Raw genomic sequence first — 18,891 nt, forward strand, 5'->3', positions numbered from 1 at the left:
AAAAAGCTCCTCTTCCCAGAATTCTATGTTGTGTCTTTAAACAGACCAGTGGCTGATTGAATTGGTGGAAACTGGCTTCACTTCCCCAGGAAACTCATGGGGGGAAGTGGAGAGGTTTCCCCGAGCCTTGTTTTAGAGCCAGGCCTGGAGCAGACATACAGAGAGCGAGTAAGAGGAGCAGCGGTCCAGCTCGGGATAGGAGCCACATGGCTGAGCGCTAGCCTTGTCCTAAACCAGGACAGGAGCCTGTGGTCTGGTGGAGATTAGAGAGTTTAATGTTATGGAGTGCCTGAACATTGTCCTGTCCTGCATGGGACTGCTCTTCCTCTGCTTTCCGGTCTCCACTCAAAAGCTCTCATCAACAGGGAGGAATGTTTGCCTCAGCCCAAGGTACAGGAATTCAACCTTTTGAAAGCTTTTTTTTCCTAATCTTGCTTGTTTTTTCGTGTCATTTTGTGAAATCCTGATGTTTACACAGCTTAAACCTATTTTCAATTATTATAATGAAGCCAGACAATAATTCATGTACTTTTACATAAGCATAATATATAAGGAGTCACCCAAGCCTGCCTTTCCTTTCTATTATGTATGTCAGCATTTAGAAAAAGGTGTCTCTTGTTCCTTCGTAAACAGGGACTCGGCTCTTGTGTGTTGTTTAGGATGGGCCCAGCAGGGTGAAGAGTGCACAATACGTGAGTAAACATTGCCAACAGACTGCAACATACCATGTCCTTATTTTAAAAGAAATATTTTACCCTGTTAGTCTGTTGATGTTGAAACTGTCTGTACATGACTGGGTTTGGGACTTTGACCTTCACTCTGATCTTTCTGTAGCTCTCTGTGAAGGACAGAATGCCTGCATGCAGAACGACGTTTGTGTGTATCCCGGAGTGTGCAGATGCAAACCAGGCTTTTATGGATTCCACTGTAAAACTCGTGAGTGCTAACTAAAAGCAACACACACTAACACTACTGATATTATCCAATAATTAAAACAAAACTAATGTACAATAATACATGACTTTATGTAGTTTTAAAGCTCAAGAATAATAATAACAATAAAATTGACATAGGATTATATCTACATTTTTAAAAAATACCAGGATCTTTAAATATGCCAGAGTATGCGCTTTGGAAATTCCCTCATCTTCACTCATTCATTCATTCATTCATTCATTCATTCATGAGGAAGTCACTTACTGATTTTATCACAGGAGAAACAACTGTTTATTTGTACAACACCCAACTGAACACTGTACTTACATATTTGTATAAAATCTATTCAGGCATACCAACTGTACACCTGTACTAACATGATAGATCAGGCTGGTTCTTCAAATATGGCCCGCGAAGTCCTAAGTCCTGCAGAGTTTACCTCCAACCTCAAACTCACATTTTTTACAGCAGAATGTTACTATAGAGGACTTATTTCTGTGAAAATTTCATGTTCATATCTCGTCCTCTAGCAGAGATATTCAACTGGAAAATGAGGGGAATTCCACTTTCTCACATTGCACTTGCTCAGTCCCATAAAAAAAAAAAACCTGAGATGTTCTGCATGCACAATAAACTTACCTAGGTAACCAATAAAAAAATTAAGACTGAGACTCAAACCCTTCCCATTATAAATTAACCCTAACAGTGGAACTGTGAGCAATCTTGAGCATTACATATGGAGTAAAGTCTTAAGTCTAAGGCACAAGAATCTGCTAAATATTTTGCAGATATATACCTTATAGATATATGTACCTTATAATGTGCTCTAGAAATCAGTTTTAGTTCCAAGGAGCTAGGACTATCCTGAGCTGAGATATTGAGGTTTCCATAAACAGCTGTATAACCAAAATTTGCTGTGTGCCATGACACAAAGATGGCCTTCATAGTTAAATCAAGTTAAATAAATAAATAAATAAATAAATAAACCAACCTGGTTTTACAATGTCAATACATAGAGATAATCACTAAAAAAAAAAAAATAGGAAAATTTAAAATGGTCGAGCAAACAAACTTTGCAAACACTGGAGCTGAGATAGAATGACCTTCACATAAACACTGACAAATTTTATGAAATTGTGCTGTGGCAATAAATTTGACTCAAATACCAATATATGTAACAAAATAATAATAATAATAAACTTTATTTTATAAAGCGCCTTTAAAGCTGCTTCTCAAAGTGCTGTACATAAAATCACAGTCCACAGAAAAATAAAACAAATAAAAGTTAATAAAAAAACAACAACATTAATAATAAAAAATAATTATAAAACAATCTAAAAAGACATCAGCAGTCGAATGCAAGTTTAAAAAAGTGTGTCTTGAGAAGCGCTTTAAAAATGCCAAAAGTCTGGGCTTCCCTGAGTTCAGGAGGAAGAGAGTTCCAAAGTGAAGGAGCATAGACAGAAAAAGCCCTGTCACCTATAGATTTTAGGTGTGTTTGTGGAACAGTTAACAGATTACACTGTGAGGAGCGCCGTCTGCGATTTGGGGTGTAAGGGATTAATAAGCCAGATAAGTATTGCGGAGCCAATCCATGTAATGCCTTGTATGTCAACATCATGATCTTGAAATCGACACGGAACCTGACCGGGAGCCAGTGTAAGGACTTCAAAACAGGAGTAATATGGTCACATTTCCTGGTTCCCGTCAGGATCCGGGCGGCAGAGTTCTGAACATATTGCAGTTTATTAATTGCGGTTTTAGAAACTCCGGCTAAAATGGCATTACAGAAATCCAGCCGTGTGACAACAAATCAGCTTTTCAGCAACAGATAAGTTTAGCATTGGGTGTAGTCTGGCTATATTTGAGGTGAAAAAAGGATGTCTTCACAGTGCCCTGAACAAAAAAATCAAAAGTGAGGCTAGTGTCAAAAATTACACCATCTTACTTCTTCATCTTACTTTCGGTCGCTAAAACAGAGCCATCAACAAACAGAGACAGTGGAGCCGCTTTGCGAATTTGATGACGGGAACCTATAAGCATAACCTCAGTTTTCCCGCTGTTCAGGCACAGAAAGTTATTGTTCATCCATATTTTTATCTCAGAAATACAGTCAGACTGATAACAAGCATTAATGTTTTCACCAGCTTTAGAGTGAATGTAGATTTGGGTTTCGTCAGCATAAAAGTGATAAAGAAGGCCAAGCAATCGTAGCAGATGCCCAAGTGGAGATAGATAAATATTGAAGAGTAGAGGGCCTAGAACTGAACCCTGAGGAACACCAGTGAGCACCGAGCAAGTGTCAGACCTAAAGCCACACATAGAAATAAACTGGGAACGGTCAGTAAAATAGGATTTAAACCAGTTTAAAACTGTCCCGGACACACCAAAGACACTTTCAAGGCGGGTAAGTAAAAGACCATGATCCACAGTATCGAAGGTCAAGAAGAATAAGAAGTGAGGTAGCTCCAGAATCAGAGGCCATCAACAAGTCATTGGTGACTTTGACCAACACCGTTTCAGTGCTGTGAAATTTAGGAAAACCTGACTGAAGGGGTTCAAAGAGGTTATTGGTTGTAAGATGATTGCAGAGTTGAGAGGTATTTTTGCCAGAACCAGAAGATTTGAGATGGGACGAAAATTGTTAAAATCATCCACAGAAACATTTTCTCTCTTTGGTACAGGTGTAACAGCAGCAGTCTTTAGTACTGCTGGAACGACCCCAGTCTCCAGTGATTCATTTATAATGCTGAGGATAGTAGGGCACCACACAGCGAAGCACGATTTGAATAGATTCGTAGGAATTGGATCCAGTATGCAAGTGGTAGATTTCATGCTGGATACCTCCCTTGTGAGAGCCTCAGAATTAAGCAGTGAGAAATGAGTGAAAGAAGCACCAGTGAAACCAGATGGATGAAGGAGTGAAGTGGCACAGTCATGGTTAACAGAAATTTCTTTGCGAACATTGACAATCGTAGAATTAAAAAACTGTAGAAAAGAATCACAGAGCTGCTGAGAAACAGGCAAAGTGTTAACAGCATTAACTTGAAGCAATCTGTTTATGGTTTGGAACAAGTGTCTGGGATTATTTTGATTGTTTACAATAGTCTGAGAGAAGTAAGAGGAATTTTCAGTCTCCATTAGTGCACGATAATCCCCCAGAAGATCCTTCCACGCTTGATAGTAGACATTCAGTCCAGCAAGGCGCCATTTTCGCTCCATTTTCTGACATACGGCCTTTCTAGAGCGCAGATCGTCATTATACCAGGGAGCAGAGCGGGCGAATGTGACCTTACGTGACCTTAGAGGAGCAAAAGTGTCAAGATTAGCAGCAAGAGTGGAATTTAGCTGCAGAACTTTCTCCTCCAGTGATGAGGGATGAAGATCGCTTAGGATGGAAACCACAGAACTGGAGAAAGCTGTCTGATCGATAGACTTCCACTTCCGGAAGGTTACTGTTCGGATGGTAGGCTCATTGAATGATACAGTTCGAGGTTAAAAAAGACAGCTGAATGATCAGACAGTCCAATGTCAATAGATGAGAACTGCGATACAAATGAGCTGTTTGCAATCACAAGATCCAGCGTATGACCCTTGTTATGAGTCGGGTCAGTTACAAACTGTGTGAAGTTAAAACAGTCAATTAGAGACAGAAATTCCTTAGCTGCTACCGAGTCACTCCGGTCCACATGAATGTTAAAATCTCCCACAATTACAATTCTGTCAAACTTCATACACAACATCGATAGGAAGTCCGCAAACTCTGCCATAAAAGCTACATGTGCCTTAGCCTTAGGTGGTTTATAGACAGTAGCGATGATAGTGGATACAGGAGCGGAAATACTCAAGACCAGGCATTCAAATGATGAAAACTGGAGAACAGACACAGCGCTTGTGTTGAACTTCAAGTTGTAAACCACAATAATGCCTCCGCCTCTGCCAGATAGCCTCGAGAGATCTAAAACTCCAAAGCCCGCTGGAGTGATCTGGTTAAACAGGAGCCCATCATTTTCTTTATGTCAGGTTTCAGTTAAAAACAACAAGTCCAGCTTTTTATCTGTAAGAAAATCCGATGAAAGCAGCGCTTTGTCATTCACAGACCGCGCATTGAATAATGCGGCATAAGCCAGGCTCTGAAGCGGACACGACGGTGGGTTAATCTCCACGCGGGGAACTGATATTAAATTGCTGTGATCAACACCGGTATGGAGCAGTTTGTTGGTCTTACGTCGACAGATAGGGACATAGATGTCAGGAGAGGATGAGACAGCAAGACTGCGCCTCAAACCCCGATGAATATATCGCTTAGGACGTTGCAGACCAGCATATCGACAGAGATTGTAAGAGTCTTTTGCTAGGCAATAACAGTTCTGTTTTAGATTCGATAGCTGGCGTGTAGTGTACCTTAGCGAGTGAAACTCCGGAGCGCACTGCGAGCACAAAGTCCTACAATCCTCACACACGATCCACAAACGCAGCCGGACCGAGGCGTTGATTCAGTTACACGCTGCAGGTTATTCCAGGTGAAGCACAGAAATAAAAAACTACAGTCCAAAATATATCGAATGGCACCGCCACATCGCAATCGTTACAGCACTAAAGACAATGTAACTTAAAAAAACTCGCAGCTATTTAATAAATAAATAAATACATAAATATGGCTTAAAATAATAAACCAAAACAAACCAAACGGTAACAGGAGCGGCAGCAAAACACGCCAGCGTACCCTGTCACCGGAACCGAGTGAAAATCCACTCAAGAAGAGTTTTCTGTTTAAAAACACAAGCAATAAACCACCAGAGGATGTGCTTTACAGTGATTTTATCATGGGTAAGGCCCAGCGCTTAAACCCTCCTTCCTAAACCCCTACATCTGATAAAATTACTGTAACACAGCCTCGAGTGGCTTAACGCTTTTATGAAATGGTGCCAAAAAATATTTAAAAATTCTATGTTCAATGAATAATTTAATGTAATATTTAATATTTTGTAATAATATTCACAATAAACAATTCTCCTGATATGCATTGTAGTCTGTTAACAGTAAGCTTTGGTTGCTAAGCAACATAGAGGGGCAAAGATTAGGTTTTTTTTTTAATGGACAGAACTAGTATTTTACAAGAACTTTGAACTCAACTCAGCCAATCTGAAACAGTAGTGCTTTACCAAATACAGTTGTTTACTCTTTTAAACATTTCCACATGGTTGATCAGAACACACTTTAATCTTATTTTTTATGATGTACAGTACATAGACAAGCTTCAATAATTCAACCCATGTCCTCTGCAGCTTGCCCTCCTGAGTTATGGGGCTCTGACTGTCGTGAGCAGTGCCTGTGTCACCCTAACGGCCGTTGTGACCCTGCTACGGGTGTATGCAAGTGCTTTTCTTCCCACTGGGGCAATCTGTGCCAGAATAGCTGTAAATGTGGACGTCACGGCCGCTGCGACTCCGTCTACGGCAACTGCACTTGTGAAGAGGGCTGGTGGAGTTCCACCTGCACCAAGGTGTGCCAGTGCCACCCCAGCACCTCCAGATGTGACCCTGCCACAGGCCACTGCATCTGCAACAAAGACTACTGGGGTCAGAAGTGCAGCCTTCGCTGCAACTGCTATATATCACCATGCCTGCAACACTCAGGCGAGTGTCAGTGTATAAGTGGCTGGTGGGGACCCAATTGTGATCGGCAGTGCATCTGCAACCTGAGCCACAGCACGTGTGACCCCCGCACAGGAGAGTGTATATGCCAACCGGGATACAAGAACCCCTTCTGCCATGAGCCGTGCAGCGCGGGATACTATGGCAGCGGCTGCTCAGAGAGGTGACTGCAGAGAACATGGGAATGGGAAATGGGATGCTTTTCTTTCTATTTTTTTTTGGTTTTGCTGTCTATCAAGGACATGTTGTGGTTACCCATCAAATTCCTTTAATTTTTCAGTATCTATCTATCTATCTATCTATCTATCTATCTATCTATCTATCTGTCTATCTATCTGTGTTCCATCATAAGTGGAGATGCTTATATCATGTGCATGTGTTATGTGTTTGTTACTCTGTGTGTGTCTGAGCACAGCTGTGGACATTGTGAAGGAGGTAAACCGTGTTCTAAACTGGACGGCTCGTGCAGCTCCTGCGCTCCGGGATGGAACGGCACACGGTGTGATCAGCCCTGCCCATCTGGTTACCATGGCATCTGGTGCCAGGAGGTGTGTCCTCACTGCAGGAAAGGGGACCCTTGTGATGCCGTAACAGGAAAGTGTGCACACTGCGAACCTGGCTGGACTGGACCCAGGTATCAGTGTGCATCTGCATGCTGCATCCATGAACATTCAGTGCTAGAATTGTTTTATATTGTCGGTTATTATACACCAGGTTGTAGGTGCACAGTGCCTGATGCAAGCTCGTATGCTGCTATGCACAATTTGCCAGACCAGATCTGTCCATCATTGGTGGACCACCACTGAGCAGATATTACTCGGGTGGTGTATCATTCTCAGCACAGCATTGCACTGTATTATGTATGCATGTATCAGAGTTACTGTTAAACTTACCGGCCACTTTATTAGAAACACCTACATTTTTGTGAGCGGACAGTTAGAGAATATGGCACATTTTTCTATGCACAATTTGTGTTCATTTTCCTCTTGACTTATAGATGAAAGACCGCTGATGGTTGGATTTGTTATCCTAGTAAACTGTTCTCAACACAGTAGCAGGCAACAACACTACACATAGTACCATGTCAGTGTCATTGCTATACAGAGAACGATCCACCATTGATGGACAGTGTACTGTAGAGGAGGACTGACACATTGTGCATAGCAACAGATGACCAACAACCAGTAATAAATATGGACCTACAATGTGTCTGTATGTATATCTAATTAAAAAAAGCTCATTAATGCAGGTATAAGCTAGATGTATCTAATAAACTGTCAAATGAGAGTATAACAGTATAGACATTATAACTATTGTTTATATTATATATAAACAATATAATATAATATAAAAACAGAAAGGACAAGCCTTTAAAAATTGTTTTTAAAAACATTTACATATAGCAGTAGAGTATAGCGTCGCACTGATAACTGGAAATTCTGTACTAACATTTTCACTTCCCTTTCAGGTGTGACCAGCTGTGCGCCAGTGGTACTTTTGGGGACAGCTGCCGTTTCCTGTGCAGTCCCTGCTATCACGGTCGCTGTGATCATGTGACAGGAAGTTGTCTTTGCCATCCTGGCTTTCAGGGTGAGAGGTAAGTTTGCTGAGGATGATTTGAGAGTGTTGCTGCTTGTAAACTACAGTGATTTAAATGGAACTGACTCAAAGCTGTTGCTAATGCAGCTGTAACAGTTCATGTCCGGATAAGATGTATGGAATAAACTGCTCGTCATCCTGTGACTGTGGAGGTGATGCGTGCCATCCTGCCACTGGAGAATGTCCCTACAGTACGTCTTTAAAACCCTTTTGCCAGTATAAAACATTGGGCTGTTAAAGTGAAAATCTATACATTACACACAAGCATTGTGTGTGTGTGTATTGTAGGCAGTCGAGCCAGACTTCTAGCAGGACTTCTGATTCCTCTGCTGGTTCTCATCCTCGCCTTGTTGTTTTGCTGCTGCTGTTGTGGAAGTCCAGCTGATGGGAAGGACAGGTTTGATTTTTCGACCTAGATAAATATAACATAATTTTGTCTTACACCAAATAACATCTACATTTAGTTTTCCTCCTGCCAGTGTGGACACGGTTTAAAACAATCTGTTAATCTTCAGAGTGGCAATAGGGGATGGAAGCACGACAGGTCGAATGAAGCATCATGTCTACACAGTGCTAGCCAACATGGGCTCAGCCATGCCGTGTCTCACTCTCTGGTCCTCTGGGCTTCCCAGGGTTACAGGTTAGATTCTTTTTTAAAAAGCTGTTAAATGATTTGCACAACCGACGATATTTTATAGCTAGGGCAGTCAAATGCCTCAACAGTAAGTGTGCATCGCTAAATTATTTTGTCTAATTAACTCCAATTAATTTTTTTGTGTTTTGATTTGCTCAAATGTGTCACTCAAGTAACTAACCTCTCTTCTGTTATGATTATGGTCAGAACATGTGAACACGGTTTCCAATTTTAATTTGCATATAATCTCTGAGGTACTTATGTTTACTAATCAAAGTCCAGTAGTCTATTTTTAACCTGTTGCATATTTTGCAATCATTGTTGGCCACATGCTACTAGTCTGTATATGGGTCAAATGATGAAAGAAGGAAAATGCTTTAATGACATTAAAGAATAGGGTTATTTAAAGGTCTGTCACTTTTAAGAAGCATCAGTGTAAGAAAGTAAAATGTGATATGATATTTGCGTTATTAGAAGAGATTAACTATGAATATATGCTGTATTCTGTTGCACAGCATTATATTGATTTGATATCAAATTACCAGCACTGACACAAATACAGTACATCAGTGCTGCTAATTACCTTTTGTAGACTAGTGCAGTGGTTTTCAAAGTGGGGGCCACCAGGGGGCGTCCGTGGGGCGCAACAATTTGGTGTGAAAAATAAATGTATGTTTTCTCTTTCTCACTCTCAGACAACCACACACAGACACACAATCAATTAATAATGTAATGTAATGTAAAGATGTAAGATGTAATTATTAATAAAAAAGGGGGATATATTCATTGTCTGTATTTTTTATGTGTTTTAAAGACATCTTGCAAAAAGGGGGCTCGGTCAAATGTTAATACCATTTGGGGGGCCTTGCCCTGGAAAAGTTTGGGAACCCCTGGACTAGTGCTCGACTCAAACACACTACTCACCTAGGAAATATTTTTCCATTCTTGTATCTCCTTTGCATGTTCCTTCCATTTATATAAGATATTACTGGATATTACCATCATGCCTCAATCATGTATAATAAATATTTTGCTATTCAACAGTAAATAAAGTCATCCATGTGCTTCGTTATGACAACGAATGTTCCCTGTTGTGCTGCTAGTTTCTCACCATGATCCAGAGCTCACCTTTAACCACAGCTTCATCGAGCCCCCCTCAGGCTGGGTCTCAGACTCTTTTGAGACTGATGAGGATGGTGAGGCCGTGTACTGTGTCCCTCCACAAGAAGGTACTGGGGCTCTGCTCACACTCTGTTAACCCCCTGACTTTTGGTGTTCTTGGGAAATAGTACCTGTGCATTCAGTTTCCCCCAGAAGTATCACTTGATTAAACAATTTGCTCTCTGCTTTTTACAGACATCCCAGCTGTAGCAGGAGGTGAGCTCCAGTTCCAGGAAATGGGCTCGAAGTGTAACTTCTTATCTGAGCCACCAACGTTCAGCAGCGAGGACATGTCTCTGGCTTTTGGCATACCAAGGACCTCTAGCATTGCCAAGTCCAAGCGGCCCTCTGTTTCCTTTGCGGAAGGCACCAAGTTCAGCCCGAAAGAGCGGCGTGGCTCGACTCAGGAGGTTGCCCGCAAGCCCAAAACTCCATGGGGAGTCCTGATGCTCTCCAACCTCCAGGGAGCGCAGGGGAGCCATGGGCAGACCGAAGGAGAAAAAGATGAGACAAGCGATGAGGCGAAAGCCTCAGAGGAACAAGAAGCTAACTCCTTAACTGAGGCAGACCCAGAGAGGAACGGCTCCACCCCGTCAAGGACTCATTTAAGTGTACCAGGCAGCAGGCGGCATGCTCCATCCAACACTAAGAAGAGCCTACAGTCACAGCCCTCGTCTGAGGGGCATGAGATGGATACAGGGACAGAGAAGGTGTCCACTGTTTATGTGACTGTAGGCAAGCCTCTGCGGGCATCGAAAGCAGACTTGAGCTCCGAGGGGCCAGTGCAGGCCATGTTACGCAGGCTGGGCAGCATCCAAAGACATAGAGAGGAAGCAGTACAGCCCAAAAGTAAGGGGGCAGCCATGACAAAACCCCCACGGAGGAAACTGGGGGCGCGGGCCAGCTTGTGGGAGCAGGCGGCTATTTCAGGAAAGCCAGATGTTGTCATGAGGAAGCCTAGTCGTAGAAAACACACCTCCCTTAGCTCTCCATGTACAGTAGGGGCTGCAGAGTCGCTGCAGGAGAACAGCGTCCCCAAGAGACCTCTGTCCTCTATACTCAGGAATGTCCCAGAAAGCACTACGCAGGTCTCAGGGGGGGACATGGACACGAGAACAGTCTCTGACTCAGACACTAAGAGTGACGCTATCTATGAGACAGTGGCTGTATCAGAGGAGGTGTCTACTTCATCAGAGGTTATTACTAATGAGACTCTGACAGTACAAGATGAAGAGCCCAAATATGAAAATGTTTATATAAATCATTCATGAGACTGAGTAGTTGATATGCTTATATGTTTCAGTTGATTAATGTTAGAAGTATATATCTATTTCTGTATTATTGTATGCAATATGAAACAAATTCCCACACTTTTTCCTACTTGCAGTACTTCTTAGATTACTGGTTTGTTTCTTTTCCCCTCTGTATGTATTTTATAACTTTTATTTCTCTTTATAAATCTTCCAAAATTAGCTGTCAACACAGTTGGGGTGATTTTGTATGCAACTCTAATTTATTTGATAATAAAGAGAGATTACACAATAAGAGTTCACACACTAAGAAGTGTATTATTGATGATGAATATTTAATGATTTTGAAGACAGCCGATTGAAATATGACTCAGCAATCTGGAAGAGTATATTTTTAGTGTCTGAATTTCAGGTACTGTTTATATGAGGCAGTACACAACGATCAAGAAAACTTTTATCAGATAAATAAAAGTTGTGTTTTGGGCGAGCGCTTCCTCTAAAAGGAAAGGTGTTGTGTTAGTATAATCTCATTGCTCAACTTTCAATGCTTTACAATGGGACAAATTAACCCATAAATATCATAATTTCATTCTTGACTGGTATTAAAAATCTCTTGGAATAAAAACACCGGGAAGAGTTCCTTTATTTTGTTTAGGCTTTGTGGCATTAATGTGGAAACTATTAATGCAGAGGCATATTATAGGCAAATTGCCTGAAATAACTCTCTCAAGGTCCAAATACAGTACATTTGATCAAACTTACTCCCAGAGAGGATGGAAGACAATGTGACTATTTAACTATTAATCATGCTTTATGTGAAAATGATTCCCTCGCCAGGTTAAATGAAATGAATATTTCACTGCAGATCACAGAACCATAATCACAGATGCACAAACATATTTACAGCACTTCTAATAAATCAGTAGAGATTATCTATGAATACAGGTTGACTTATTTACACCATCTGCGTTCAGAAATTGACGATAACTCTACACAACAATTTCCATATAAATTAGTTACATTTGGATTTAGAAACTGGTTGTTTACTTACTGAAATTGTACTGATGATGTTCTACAAAATATGCTATGCTTTACATTAATTACACATCATAAAATGGTACATATTTATCATCACAGGCACTAAGTACAATAACTGTTGTACTACATCTATTTTACAGAGACTTATCTTTTCTCTGCTCCTGGACTGTTACTGCAGCCCAGCCAATATTTGCTTATTGGTCTGGGGTACGAAGGAATGGCATAGTCAACTCGCTTGGTCTGTAAATTGAATCTGTAGTACTGATCTGTAGATGAATTGGAACAGAAGGAGAGAAAGACCTGTAATGTACACTCCGGTAATATCCTATATTAACAGTTTTGGTGGTTAAATTTCATACAACTGAGTCATTTTAAATGAAAAAGTGAGTAATGTGTTAAAGTGATGAGAGATGTCCGTGACTCATATGAAAATTCTCACACTTTTTAGCACCATGTACTGTATACTGTAGATTTGCCTCATAATTAATAGTAGCACTGTCTATGGATCTATTATTTACAAGCTTTACTGATTTACCCTCCAAGTGCATCTGCCTTTAATAAAAAACTCATTTAAATCAACATCAACAGCTTGCTAGTTAAGTCCTTGAACACAAAATATGTTGAATATTCTTCCTTATTTAAATGAATAAATGTGTCATTAATAGTAATTAAGTAAGGGTTAAGGGGAAGCTGTTTTAGGAAAATAATAAAAACTGGGTTCATGTCTGAAGTTGATTAGTTTCCTATAATGGCATGTCCTGAAGTGTTGTATTCTTGTAATGGCACTGATCAATCAATCAATCTATCAATCTATCTATCTGTCTGTCTGTCTGTCTATCTGTCTATCTATCTATCAGAGATATGATGAACTGACTTGTTGGATTGGTGGCATGCTATGACAGTGGCACATTGAATGTCACTGAGCTGTTTAGTACAACCCATACTATGGAAAGCATGGCTCAATTTTATGTACCTATTAGCAGTGAGTGTGACTGACATAGCTGAACCTTCCATTCAGAAGAAATGACCTTTTCCCTTGTAGTGCATACGTTGTAAACACCATTACAAAAAATACATTACAATGAAAGTTGGGAGCTTAAACTCACCTCCTTTAAAGAAGTAGACACTCTGTAGTGGCCGGCTCCAGCGGATTCGGTTGAATGTTGCATCCTCAGAAGGGTTGTATTTGTAGTCATAATCATTGTCATACTGCTGTTGATAGCCATTCCTACGTCTGTCCTGATCTCTCCAGTTGTCCTGGTCAAAAATCTGTCTGAATTCCTGCCTGATGCCAACACCTCTCTCACCCATAGTGTCCCAGAAAGGAGATCGGTTCTGTCTGCGTCGCGAGCCCAACTGTTGCTGGTTCCACTGCTGGTCCCACTGTTGGCTCCAGTCTTGGTTCCACTGTTGGTTCAGCTGTTGGTTCCACTGTTGATTCTGATGTTGACCCCCCAGTTGATCCTGCCGCCTCTTACTGGGCCGTTGTAAATATCTAGGTGAGACATACAGTCTTCCAGCTAGCACTGCATCCACTGGGGATTTGATACCAATCCAGTCTTTGCTAATGAAGTGATTGCCATGTTGGCTTTCAACTGGAAAAAAGAAACACAGCATATTACAATTTGTATTATAAGCTTTATTTGCAGTTACATGCAGTTTCAAAAGCTTACTGAATCCACTGAAGAGTTGGCTGAAGTGCTCTGCCCAGCGATCATAATATAAATCTGTATATCTTCTGAAGAGTGTTGACGGGAAGATCTTGGACATCTGTATGCACTCCTCATGGGATGGCTGGTGCTTAAACTCATACTGATAATAACGGTCACCTAAGGGTGGTAGTTTTGAAAAAGAGGAACAAAGTGGAGTAATTATAACAAATCTGGATGTATACTTATAAGTAGAACTGTATTTTTATTAAAATTTTTTTTTTTTTTTACAGAAAGCATTTTGATGAAATGTATTTTTCTGACCTTTAAAGAAGTAGACCTTCTCTTTGCCATTGTGGATGTGAGCAGGGATAGCAAAGGCAGCATCTAAGTGATCTGGGATATTTTCAAATCCAACAGAGATATCTCTTGGGAAATCTTCATCCAGGAGTCCATTGTCAAACCTCCAGTACTTGCTTCCCTAGACAGTAGTGCATATCTTCGGATTACAGAATTATTACTAAACACATTGATTAACAAAATATCAATTGAGAAAAGGGCTGTTGACATAAATAATTCAACATCAACTGGAAAACTAGACATATGTAATTACATTTTCCCATCACCTCTAAATGAAAACTCAGTTAATATAATTTATACCACCTCATTATTGAATTCTTAATTCTGATTGGTCAGAAGGGGTTGCTTAATTTTCTATAATGGCAGATCACTAAACTTTTCATGGGTGACTCGCCACTTAAACCAATTAAGAAATGTGGGTAATTGTTGATATGGTTAAGTTGTCTGTGAGGAGACCTTTAGTATTTTTGAAGCAGGCTCCAGTGTCAGTGCTTTGTAAGAGACAAAGGCAAAGCTCTAACTTGAAATCTTTTGAAGAAATTCTTCATGGACTTTGTGTTTTTTTTGGTAACATAACAAGCTGCATTTTGTCTTTTACACACTTTGTCTTTTACAACTTCTCATTAGGTAATGAAATGTGCACCCCCATTGCTGTTGTTGATTTAGGTATGTAATTCCATGATGGTTTGCTATATTTGTCTGTGTATCTGTACTTGCATTATACTTTTGTTTGGAACATTAGGGAAAATGTAAAGGGGGAAAATAAAGAAATAATCTAGATGACCAAATGGCAAGTATATTTATGCTGAATCTGAATCCACTTTTAGTTTTCAGGACTCCAAACCTTAAAGATGTATGTTTTTCCTTGGCAGTTTATGCGTGTAAATGCTGCATCTATAGGACCTTTTATCCCCCAAAAGTCTTCAATGAGTTTTGGATAACCTGGCAACACGGCCCTTTCATCCAGTTCGAAGAAATACTTTCCTGTTAACACACAAAAAAATATACTACTATACACACTCCAAGAATTAAAAACCACAAAGCAAACCTGTTTTGTTCATCTGAATAGAGCAACTATAATTAACCAGCAATAATATTAATTTAAAAAAAAAAAACCCTCAACAATGTGTTTTTTTTTTTTTTTTTTTTTTTGCTAAAGTAATGAACTGATTTGGACCACTCACCCCTGAAGGCATAGAGTGAGCCATTTTTGAGTTGCATGAAAGAATTAAACGGCCTGCCACTGCACACCTCAGCGTCAGGGTCCAAGGTTAGTGGAGATGTAGTGAATACAGTTGGTTGATTGATAAGAGATGAAGGCAGGGTCATTGTGTTTATGTTGTCACCACTGAGTGTTGGTGACACGGCCGAGCTGTTCACCTCATCCTCAGGGAAAGATGGAAAAGTGTCTCCACGAGCTGTGGGTGTACAAGTATTATACTTCTGCAGTCCTTTATTCCATTCAAAACTCTTGACTAAAATAAACAGCTATTTCATAAAATAAGCATGAAAAGGAAGGTGAAACGATTCCACTCTTACTCAAATTGTCACAGAGTGACGCATAATCAGTGCAGCAGCTCCTGTAGTACTTGCATAAAGAGTCACATTGGCATTGTTTGGTTGCATCAAAGCCGCTATCACATCGGTCAATGCAAGACTCTGACATGCACAGGCAGAACACACAGAAAACATTGCACTGTTTAAACCCGTATTAAACAATTCACAGAACACTATACCAACACAGACACCAAATATGCCTCTGAAAGCCAAACTGTAATGTTTTTTTACCATATAAACCAAACTCAATAACATGGTTATACAACCCCAATTCCAAAAATGTTGGGGTACTGTGTAAAATGTAAATAAAAAACAGAATGCAATGATTTGCAGATTTCATAAACCCATATGTTATTCACAATAGAACATATCAGAAAACATATCAAATGTTTAAACTGAGTTAATGTACCATTTTAAGGATAAAATAAGGAAATTTTGAATTTGATGGCCACAAGACGTCTCAAAAAAGTTGGGACGGCGGCTACAAAAGGCTGGAAAAATGTTACTAAAAAGAAACAGCTGGAGGAATATTCTGCAACTAATTAGGTTAATTGGTAACGGATCAGTAACATGATTGGGAATAAAAAGAGTATCTTACAGAGGCAGAGTCTCTCAGAAGTAAAGATGGGATGGACTCTGGATGGAAGCATATGTTGCTCTAAAACCTGTATATACCTTTCAGCATTGATGGTGCCTTTCCAGATGTGCAAACTGCTCTTTACCACTAATAGGCATAGGCACCAATGCACCTCCATACCATCAGAGATGCAGGCTTTTAAACTGAGCGCTGATAAAAAGCTGGATGGTCCCTCTCCTCTTTAGTCCTCTTTAGTTTAGAGGTGCCATTTCTGGATCATGTTCACATATAGCTTCTTCTTTGCATGACAGAGCTTTAACCAGCATTTGTGGATGGCACAGCAAACTTCTGGAGGTGGTTTCGAGCCCATGCAGTGATTTCCATTACAGAATCATGTTTGTTCTGAGGGCCCGAAGATCATGGGCATGCAATATTGATTTTCACCCTTGTCCCTTGTGCACAGAGATTTCTCCAGATTCTCAGAATCTTTTGATGATATTATGTACTGTAAATGATGAGATATTGTGAGATAATCTTCGCAATTTTATGTTGAGTAACGTTTTTTAAAAATTTGTTCCACAAGTGTAAACGCAGTTTTTCTCAGATTGGTGAACCTCTGTCCATCTTAACTCTGCCTCTCTAAGATACTCTATTTATACCCAGTCATGTTACTGACCTACTGCCAATTAACCTCCAGCTGTTTCTTTTTAGTAACACTTACGTTTCCAGCCTTTTGTTGCCCCTGTCCCAACTTTTTTGAGACGTGTTGTGGCCATCGAATTCAAAATTACCTTTTCAAAATTACCAATTTTTTTCTTAAAATGGTACATTTACTCAGTTTAAACATTGGATATGTTTTCAATGTTCTACTGTGAATAACATATGGGTTTATGATATTTGCAAATCATTGCATTCTGTTTTTATTTACATTTGACGCAACGTCATTTTTGGAATTGGGGTGGTACTGTATATGACCCCCACAAAGATGATATGTGCCCCTTTTGTTTCCAAACATTATTATTTATATATAAATGTCATTGACATAATATTACTGTATATAAATATGATATAATACCATTGCACTGTTATTTCTATGTCATGGTGTTGTTTAAAGAAAAAATGTACAAGAAATAAAGTTTTAAAGTGAAACACTGTCCATGAAAGTATATTTCATTTCTGTTTGAGTTTGAAAGGTTAAAAAGGTGTTTCTGTATTTCTAAGATTTTTCAGAGAATTATTTACAGTATTGGTGGCCCTAGCTTAATCTATAATGAGTTAAAGGATCACTGAAATATTCCCAAACAAAACCGTATTTTAAAAGCAATGTGACAGGATTCCAGTGTAATGAAAATGAACTTACCCTCTGCGGTGTGGCCGGTTTGCAGCAGTGCAAGCAGCAGGAGCAGCAGCTCAAGCTTCATGTCTGTCAGCGAGAGTAACACTGAAACATTGAGGGATCAGGGGAAATGAGGCCTGCTGATCAGTGCACCCAGACGTCACTCATCTTGTTTACGTGACCCGTCAGAATGAGTTCAGAACAGTTAATCATTAAACAGAGATAGACAGTGACTTAACACAACTTTTTAAGTTAATTTACTAAATGTCTATCAAAATAATTCAATTGTTTTAGAGTAGTAGAGGAGACATAGTGTTTCAGTAGTTTCTATTCTCAGTCAAAGTTGAAATACATATTATTCAATGCTTATTTTTTGGATTTTTTTTTGTAAGTTGCTTTTAATAAAAGAAAACACCAAATGTTTTAATGTAAATTCATTGAGCATTACAGAAAATTGATGGAAAAGACACTTCAGCCAATTGATCTTTCACTTCCTTAATTGTAGCTTAGTGTAGTATGTAGGGACTAAAACACAATGAGACATGCCGTCGTAAGAAAAATAATCAACGACAGGGTAGTGTGATACAGCCTGACAAGAAGCAGGATTTTTCAATGACATTGTGTCCTCTAATACCACAGCAAATTGTCAACAGTTTCAATTATTCATTTATTAAAGAACATGTCAGTTTATCCATTTATATAATTTGATGCTGTTGAACACGTTAGTTCCTGTTATTACTTATGTTGTAACAGTTAAAAAAAGTATATTTTTTCTCCTCTCCCTTCAAATCTCTTTTAAGTAATCCCCCTGCCCTCACAAAAAAAAGGCAGCTTGTCACGCTAACCGCAACTATCCTGTGTCAGTAAACGTACAATTGCTGGTTTACCAAGAGCACTATAACAAAGTGCCGACACAGGAGAATACTTTAATAAATGTTGAATAAACATCTCCACAAAACTCTTCACAATATCAACAATTACACACGTTTTTAATTTATGTATCTGTTTATGTGGATTGCCCGCCATACAAATCCCTGTGTAAATTGTTACTATAGAAACAATAACTTATTGAACAAGTGCATTAATATAAACCTGTGATTTGCCTTGCAGCTGGAACTGCTGTCAGAGCTGCTCTTA

The 18,891-nt window shown here is 39.7% G+C and overlaps 2 protein-coding genes across 3 annotated transcripts; one reads left to right on the plus strand and one right to left on the minus strand.

Annotated features, from left to right (window-relative positions):
- Positions 1-74: 74 nt before the first annotated feature.
- On the plus strand, positions 75-11,534 carry scarf1 (scavenger receptor class F, member 1). 2 transcript variants are annotated; one of them, XM_017490531.3, is made up of 11 exons: positions 75-390; positions 634-692; positions 835-936; positions 6,225-6,756; positions 7,009-7,227; positions 8,062-8,190; positions 8,280-8,383; positions 8,481-8,589; positions 8,708-8,832; positions 9,930-10,055; positions 10,183-11,534. In XM_017490531.3, exons 1-11 carry the CDS (start codon positions 281-283, stop codon positions 11,256-11,258), a joined length of 2,691 nt encoding a protein of 896 aa, XP_017346020.1. In that variant the 5' UTR covers positions 75-280; the 3' UTR covers positions 11,259-11,534. The 2 variants fall into 2 exon arrangements, with proteins under 2 accessions (XP_017346020.1, XP_017346021.1); XM_017490532.3 differs by having other exon boundaries at positions 660-692.
- A 17-nt stretch (positions 11,535-11,551) lies between these two features.
- Positions 11,552-17,930, minus strand: vtna (vitronectin a). The gene is made up of 8 exons (XM_017490533.3): positions 17,779-17,930; positions 15,824-15,943; positions 15,469-15,702; positions 15,129-15,268; positions 14,249-14,405; positions 13,949-14,104; positions 13,382-13,870; positions 11,552-12,541 (listed from the first exon to the last, which is right to left on the minus strand). The coding sequence occupies exons 1-8, from the start codon at positions 17,837-17,839 to the stop codon at positions 12,420-12,422; spliced, it is 1,479 nt and encodes a 492-aa protein (XP_017346022.1). The 5' UTR covers positions 17,840-17,930; the 3' UTR covers positions 11,552-12,419.
- Positions 17,931-18,891: the final 961 nt, after the last annotated feature.

The sequence above is a fragment of the Ictalurus punctatus genome, chromosome 17 (genome assembly GCF_001660625.3).
Source record: "Ictalurus punctatus breed USDA103 chromosome 17, Coco_2.0, whole genome shotgun sequence".
NCBI lineage: Eukaryota > Metazoa > Chordata > Actinopteri > Siluriformes > Ictaluridae > Ictalurus > Ictalurus punctatus.